Source organism: Castor canadensis, chromosome 2 (assembly GCF_047511655.1).
Source record: "Castor canadensis chromosome 2, mCasCan1.hap1v2, whole genome shotgun sequence".
In the NCBI taxonomy this organism is placed as follows: Eukaryota; Metazoa; Chordata; class Mammalia; order Rodentia; family Castoridae; genus Castor; species Castor canadensis.
In genome coordinates, this window is record NC_133387.1 from 192,335,130 (window position 1) to 192,343,765 (window position 8,636).

Here is an 8,636-nt window from a genome sequence, read left to right on the forward strand (position 1 = left end):
GGCAGATATTTTTAAATTACCAAATGTGTTTTTTCATATGCCAACAATGAATAATTATTAAATGTAGTACCATTTATAACAATCATAAAAATGATAAGATACAAAAGAAATAACCTAATGAAAAATGGTAAAAATGCAATTTGAAATCTCTCATAAAGAATTTTGAAGTTGAAAACAAATAGAAAAGATCCATCTTAATAGATTTAAAGATTTAACCCTGTTAGAATCAAAAGTTCTATGCAATTCCAGTTTAAAATCTCATTAAAAGCCAGGCTCTGGTGGGTGACTCACGCCTATAAGCCTAGCTACTTTGAAGTCTGATTTCAGGATTGTGGTTCGAGGCCAGCAAGTAGTTTGTGAGACCCCATCTCCAAATAACCAGAACAAATAGACTGGAGGTGCAGCTCAAGCAGTAGAGCACCTGCTCTGTAAGCCCAAAGCCCTGAGTTCAAACCTCAATCTCACCCCAAAAAAAGAAATCCCACTAGATTACTTTGGGAAATGGTTAAACCTTATAAAATCTAAGGAAAACATCCAAAAAAGCTGCTTTTAAGAGCCAATAGATGATAGTGTTTTATTTGTACAATAGTTATCATTTAAAATTTTTTCTCATAGAGGGTAATACTGTCATTTGTTTCCATCCTCATTCAGAGGAGCATAGTCTGTCTCTCTTTTCTAATGAATTCATCTGTAATTCCAGGGAAACAGGTAAATAATTTGGCAGATTCATCAAATCATCCAGTTGAATGTCATGCACAAAGGTGAGCATAAAGTGGTTTGTATCATAGATTATTTGAATGCTTAGAATAAAACCAGAAAGGATTTATTTATGTTTCTAGAAATAATATTTGTTTTTGTTTTGATAGAACTGAAGTTTCTGACAAGAATTTAGCCACAGAACTTGGAAAAAAAATGGAAGAAATCACAGTTCCTCCCTCAGTGGAGAATACAGTTCCATCTAGCAAGCCATTTGAAAGCCACAGACGTGTGCTCTGTTTTGATAGTGCTGGTTCTTCTATGGCAAATATGCAGGGGCCAAACCACAAGATGGCATCCCAAAACAAAGAAAAGAATGACATTTCCTTTCCTCATCTTGACACACCCAGTGTGTCCTCAGCCTTAAAACCTCCTTCTAACAATGCTACCAGAAAAGAGAGAGAGAAGACTCCTATGCCCAAGATTTTATCTAAATCAGAAACTGCTGTTAGCCGGCATTCTTCCATTAGAGAAACTCAGTCAGAAAAGAAAGTTTCACCAACAGAAATGGTACTTGAATCTTTCCATAAAGCAACAGCCAACAAGGAAAACGAATTATGTAGTGATGTGGAAAGGCAAAAAATTTCAGACACTTCAAAACTGTCTGTTGGGCAGCAGCAAAACGGGAGTTTACGCAATGAGAAAACTATAGCTTCACTGCAAGAATTGACCAAAAAACAAGCCACATCAAGCAGTAAAAATGTCATTTCAATGGGTATAACTATGAAGGATCTAAAACAAGAACAAACTAAATCTGCCACTTCCTTGAATACTGCAGAACTATTACAGGATGCTCAGTTGCATAGTCCAGTAAGTAGAGTTACTGATAGTGATTTGCCCATATCCCGGACACCTGGCTCAGGAGCAGCGGAAAAACATAAAGAGGAACCTACAGATGGTATCAAGGCCCCCTCTAGTAGGCGTTTTGGTGACGACAGTACTGCACCCAAAGTCATGATCCCTCCTGTCACCCCAGACTTGCCTGCTTGCAGCCCTGCCAGTGAAACAGGCAGTGAAAACAGTGTGAACATGGCTGCCCATACCCTGATGATTCTCTCCAGAGCAGCCATTTCTAGGACTACTTCCACAACTCCTCTAAAAGACAACACACAACAATTCAGGACATCTTCAAGAAGCGCCACAAAAAAGCGGAAAATTGAGGAATTAGATGAGTGTGAACGAAACTCTCGTACATCTAGTAAAAATCTTGCCAATTCATCAATGCCAATGAAAAAGAAGAAAATTAAGGCAAGTTTGAAAGTTTTAATTTTAAAACCGTACCTTTCCCATTCTTTCAATGCTCAAATTAGCTTTTTTTGCCAACCAACTATATTAGTTGAGACAGTATTGAGTCTTGATTGACAAAATATATTCAGTGGCAGTGTTTCTTAGTTCTTGTGATACTCAGAAGATGCCTAGGTAAAACATTTTCAAAAACAATTACTGTGGCATATATAAACATGTTTCTGGGAAAGCAAATGTTTCTGTTCTAATAAAACCTAGGTTTTTTCATTAGAATGACACGAGGCATGAAAGACTGAGAAACCACTATGAACATGGGATTACTAAGTAGCACACTACTTCATTCCTCTTAGATCTGATGGTTTTCTGCACATTTTCTCTCTTCCATGGCCTTTATTGATGTTAGCATGGTGAAGCAGTCAAAAAATTAAATTTACCAATGTTTTTTCTTTAGCTATGATTGTCTTTAGGAAAGCAGTAGAGAACTAGTAATATTGATGAATGAAATCCATTTATAAAAATGTCATAGAAGAAATATAGTATCAGGGTAAAAACAACAACAAAAGACCCCAAACCCTTGTTTTTTCTGCCCTGCAAGCCTGGATTTGAATACAGTATCTATTGCTTATTGGCTTGATGACTAACCATAATTAAGTCAGCATCTGATTTCCAGCCTCATCACATTTGGCATATAGTTACCATGCATCTTACCTTGTGGTTTTGCAGACTAGGTACACCTAGTATATATAGTATATAAAGTGCCTCGTACTTTATATACTAACTTTTAAAGTCTGTTAGTAAAACTTTCTAAGCTTACTGCTTGACAATAATGAAGACTTCATAGAAAGCATGTTCTGTCTTATCTCATTCAACGTTCATATGCTCTGGATTTATGTCTTTGTCCATAAACTACTACTGAAGTACTATTAAAATACATTTAATTAGCTTTGGGTTTATAGTTTGTCTCTACTCCTCTAAAGAACTTCAGATAGCCAGCATTTTTTAGTCTATTAGAATTTAACAGTATATGGCAGAACCCAATATAATGTTCTGGGTGATTTATTAACAAAGCTCTCTGGACTTGAGTTTATTTTTTCTTTTCTTCTTTTTTTGACAGAAAAAGAAGCTACCTAGTTCATTTCCGGCAGGAATGGATGTGGACAAATTTTTGTTATCATTGCATTACGATGAGTAAAACATTCTAAACATTTAACAGTGGGAGCTGTAAGACTAGTATCCCTTAAGCTATGAGTGTAGGGAATGGGATATTGACGGGATCTAAAAACATGACCTGCACTTTCATTATACTAAAATTTCACTTTATATCTAAATTGTGCTGTTTCTGAAGCAGCTTCATGTTTGTAAATAGACTTTCTTGGCATATTTTTATTTTGGAGAAAACGTTTGCAGAAATGTAAGTGCAGCCAATCTGCAAATCTGTATAGCTTTGACAATTGCATATTGTAAATGTTGTATATATCTTGTTGAAATAGAGGTTAAGTCAACCTAATGTTCTTATACTGTGTTTTTGACTTCTTATAATCCCTCACTGAGGCTTATTCATGTGGAATAGTTTCTCACTCCTTGAGGGAAATGATGCTTATCCTTATGAATTACCTTCAGTGATTGTTTAGTAAGACATTAAATACATAGCCTCTAAGCACAAACAAATGACAACCACCTCAATTGGTAGTAAAGTATCGAATCAAAAACCAACAGTTTGTTCTAGAGTCAGTACTTGACCATCCCTTCCTTCTCATAATTGCAGTAAAAAAACTATATTCCTAAAATTTTACCTTTTATTTCTTCTGGTCATTCTGTTCTCTTTGTTTTAAAGAGAGAATTTTTTAGACCATTTATTGAGTGTTCTGATCCTTCATTTATAAACCTTTAAGATCGTTTACAGAACATTAAGTGGTTAGACTATTAAGCCATATAAAGTTGAGTTTTATGTAGTAGTTGAGATTTTTTGGAATATATAAACTCCCCTAAGCACTGGGGATATAAAGAATTGCACTAATTCATAGAACTCTTCACATAGTAGTGACCAGTGCACATTTAATTTAAATCTTATATTCTGTGTTCAAGCTTTTGTGGAGGATTATCTTCTGGTGTCCTTTTGGGAAGGACATGTCCATCGTAAGATGTAAAAGACAAGTCAGATCATACTTAACATTTTAATGTTAGTTTCTCCAGATTGGATAGGGTGTGTTGAACACCTGTGTCTATAATTAGATACAGCGTGTTTTCTGTGTGTCTGCAATGAGTTACTCTCAAAAGGCCCTTAGGGGGAGTAAGAGGTGCCTTCTGTGTATTGGACTCACACTCAACAGTTAGGTTGAAGAACTGGTTTAACCTTTGAATAGTAAGAAATTATAATTAATACCTGACCAACTGTGCCTAGATATTAAAATATGTTCTCATAAGTGCTTTCTGTTTAATATCAGTGTATTAGGATTTTTTTCTACGGGTGTATATTTTGTTAAAAAGTCACTTTCCTCAACCATTTTTTTGTACTGGCCTTTAAAAAAATAAATCCATCCTACTCTAACACAACAGTTTTCATTGTAGAAATTATGTCTTCTTAATTGCTAAACTTTGCTACAGAAATTTTTGTTGTAAGAAATTTTTATGATGTGACAATGGTCTATTCCTAAGAAGCTAAGTACAGTTAATATTTACTTAACTCAGCTTCGTAATACTATATTACATTTAGGTTTGAATAAATATTTTCATTGACTCACAAGTTTGAATTTATATTGGCAGTCCTAATTAGAAGCTTTGATTAAATTTCTTTGCAAATCAATTAATTCTTGCTTACTCATTTTTAGGAATTCTCATAATGCTGAAAATTACGGATTTTCTTATTTAATTAGTATCTATTTATATGTGCTAAGTACAGAGAATTCATTTACAATGATTATTTTAACCCTGGGTACTGTTAGAGCCTTGTAGCATTTTTAAATTGCACAAGAGCAAAACACCCATCAACAGTCAGGCACAGGCTAGATACCATCACTAGTAAGAAGATGAAGACTGGTGTTTTGACAAGGAGTAATTACAAAAGCATGCAACTACGTGTCCTGCATTCCTTCTTTATCAAGCCATCATGGTTCAGGCCCAGGCCTAGCCTTCTTCAACTGAATATATTAAGTTTGACTTTACTATTATTTGCTTCTTCTTTTAATGGCTTTTGGAAAATAAATTTATCATTTTGGCATATTATAATCTTTTCTTAGAATTTTTTCTATATTGAATTCATTTTGTAAATAAAACATCCTAATGCTTTTTTCACCTTAAATAATATCCAGCATTTTCCACTTTTTAGCTACACAAAAAAAGCAGCAATGAACATTTTTGTATTTAATATTTGTTTACATTACCAATTATGCACTAAAGACATTTTAGAAAGTAGAATTATCAAATGAAAAAGTTAGTGTACATTCTTGAAAAATCTCAATACATTTTGCCAAATTCTGCCCCAAAAATTGTTGCATCAATTTATAATCCTGCCAACAAAACGTCATTTCTTTCATAGCCTGTGTTTATTCTTTGCCAGACATATATTCAACTATATTGTTACTCATTTCTAAGACTTTACTTCTTAATCTTGTTAAAATTAGGAGTTACCTAATTTGTTTTGGTACTTGGTGTGAAGAAATCATGTGAGTATATTTTTCCCTAAATATTTAACCATTTGGCATGATTTGTTAAACTTTCCCTTCCCCCGCTATCCACAATTGTTAAATCCAAAAGTTTATACACACACGTGCATGTGTACACATTAATATATTTTGGGGTATAGACTATTTTGTATCACTTGATCAGATCATTATAGCTTTGTATCCATTATTGCAATGCTCTTGTCTTTTTCAAGTGTTCACACCTTTTATACTCCTTGATTAACTTTAGAATGATTGGTATTTCAGATTGGAACATTGACTTTAGAAGTACATTAATGATAAAAGTTAAGTGATGATAGAAGCAAATGGCAAAGAACTTATTGTAAGTACTAATGAAGGGTGTCTTGTTGCGGTACTGGGGCTTGAACTCAGGTCCTTCATCTTGAGCCACTCTGCCAGCCCTTTTTTGTGAAGGGATAGGGTCTCACAAACTATTTGCCCCGGCTGGCTTCGAACCGCAATCCTGTTGATCTTTGCCTCCTGGGTAGCTAGGATTACAGGCGTGAGTCACCAGCGCCTGGCCCAATGAAGTTTTGTAGTTACCCATATCCTCATGAATTTCTTAACTGGCTTTTTTTGTTTGTTTTTTTAATTTGGTGCTGTTTTTAGGGAGCCATTCATTCCATAGCCAGTTTTAACTGGTTATTACATTTAGGTGGGAATGTTATTTCTTTATTAACTAATGTAAACTTTTTACAGAGGCATAGTTTGTAAGCAGAAAAGTGCACAAACTAAGTTCATACATGCCAGTGTATTTTCTCAGAGAAAACATACATGTAACTACCCACATCAAGACTAGAACACTACCATACCCTAGAAATCCCTCATACTTCCTTCTAATAATTGCCAGCCTGAAAGTAATTGTTAGCCTAATATCTAGCAACAGGACTAATTTTAGTTTTTGTTCCAACTATACAAGTAGATTCATGCAATATATTCTTTGTGAGAATTACAAAGAGTGTTTTGTGTAATTTAGTCATCCTTAATGCTATGTATATTTTCTAACATATCAGAGTTAATCCATTTTTATGGATGATGCACATTTAAATTATTTCCATTTGGGGAATATTATGAATAGAAGTGCTATGAATAATCTATGTTTGCGGGAAATGTGTTACACTTTTCAGTTGGATACTTATTTTTGAGTGGATTGCCAGATCACAGTGTTGCATATTTCCAAACTTAATTCAAGTTTTTACATTTTCCAAGGTGAGTATACTGATTCATGCTAAGCTCAACAGTGTAAAGAGAGTTCCAGCTACTGTACATTATTGTCCGTGCTTGGTGGTTTCATTTTAGCCATTGTGGTGGGAAATATTGGTACACATTGTGCTTTTAATTTGGTTTGGTGATGAATACTTTTCAAAGATTTATTGACTGTTTGGGTATCTTCTGGAGACTGTCCATTGTGTCGCTCATCCTCTCACAACACAGAGTACTGACCACTATCTGATCATAGCATGCCACTGTAGAGACACTCTGCTGCCTTCTCTGTTGGGTCGTCTGCCTCTTCAATTAAGTTGTAAGTGTTCTTTCTGTATTCTAGATATGATAGATTCAGATGTCTGAATGTTTTATCACATTTTTCTTCTACAAGCTTTTTTTGTTTGATCATCCTTTTCCATGATATCCAGTTAACCTGGCGTCATTTATTCAGACTGCATTGCTGTTACTTGGTAAACTGTATCAGGTTTGTTTCTACACCCATCTATTCCACTGATCTATTTCTTTATAGGTGTGCCTGTAACATACTCTTAATCACTACAGGAAATCTCTATTATACTTCAGTTTATTTTCTATACTGAGTAAACTCTATTACTGCTGGTGAATTTTCTGCTGCTTGTTTTTGTATTATTCACTAAGAATGTATCATCTGTAAATAATGACTTTCCAATTTTATTTATTACAAATTGTCATTAGCACTTCCAGTATAATTAATAATGACAGAAGTAGATGTCATTGCTCTTTTTTTTTGTGGTTTTTTGGCATTACTGAAGTTTGAACTCAAGGCTTTGCACTTGGGAGGCAGGTGCTTTACTGCCCAAGCCATCCTCCAGCCATCTCCTCATTTTAAGAGAAATACTAAGTATATTTTTCTTTTGTGGTGCTGGGGATCGAACTCAAGTTGGGCCTTACACATTAGACATTGTGGTTTTTTAAGAATTTACATCAGAAATACCTGTTTAATTTAGCATCAATTAAAGTATTTGCATTAAACCTGTGAATTTAATTTTATATTAGTCCCAGTATGGAGTACTTTAAATAGGACTAAATTTGATTTATGGAATTTTAGTTACATGCTTACTTCTAATGACATTGGTTTCAATTTATTTTTAAAATTTTTCTTTTTTTAGTTTCTCTTTCTAACCTGAATATTGGGGATATGAATAGTGCCTGTCTTAGGTCTGGTGTGAAATCTAAGTGAGCCGGTGTATGTAAACCCATTCAGATCAGAGCCTGGAACGTAAAATGCACTTGGAGAACTTTTTGCTACTGTAGCTATTGATATTTAATATTTTTTCTTACAAGTTTTTTTAGAATAAGAAATAACTGTTCCTTGAGACCGAATCATCTATGCTTGTAGCCTTTTACTTAACTGGTGCTCCAGTTTTTCTCTCCGGATTTCTTTCAGACTTACTGATTTATCTATTCAGGCATTGAGCATTTATTTTCTGAGTCAAATACAGCATTTTTCCTCCGACTTTGGCTTTTGGTCTCTTTTAAGTAAGATGGGACTAATTTTGTTCTAACAAAACACCTTTTAGGAAAAGAGAAGAAAAAGAATCTCATCCCTTTTGTACATAAGCCTGTAAATTGTTTTAAATACTTGAGCCCTTGATCTCTGTGTGGGGAGGGGAGGGGCATGAGAAGACAAGAATTTTCTTCATTGGTTGGATTGGATGCTTACAGGGTTTTTCTTGTAACATTTATAAGTGCTGCTTACATCACTGAACA

General features: G+C 34.4%; 2 protein-coding genes across 5 annotated transcripts in view; one reads left to right on the forward strand and one right to left on the reverse strand.

Moving 5' to 3' along the window:
- Positions 1-4,737, forward strand: part of Npat (nuclear protein, coactivator of histone transcription) — a 38,325-nt gene extending 33,588 nt beyond the window's left edge. For all 4 annotated transcript variants that reach the window (XM_020170732.2, XM_074066780.1, XM_074066781.1 and 1 more), the window contains 3 exons: positions 701-761; positions 867-2,004; positions 3,116-4,737. In XM_020170732.2, the coding sequence (XP_020026321.2) occupies positions 701-761; positions 867-2,004; positions 3,116-3,193 (1,277 nt within the window). In that variant the 3' untranslated portion in view covers positions 3,194-4,737. The remainder of the gene's footprint in view (positions 1-700; positions 762-866; positions 2,005-3,115) is intronic.
- LOC109690945 (serine-protein kinase ATM) overlaps positions 1-8,636 on the reverse strand; it is a 340,952-nt gene that overhangs the window by 150,758 nt on the left and 181,558 nt on the right. The gene's annotated exons all lie outside the window — the stretch shown is intronic.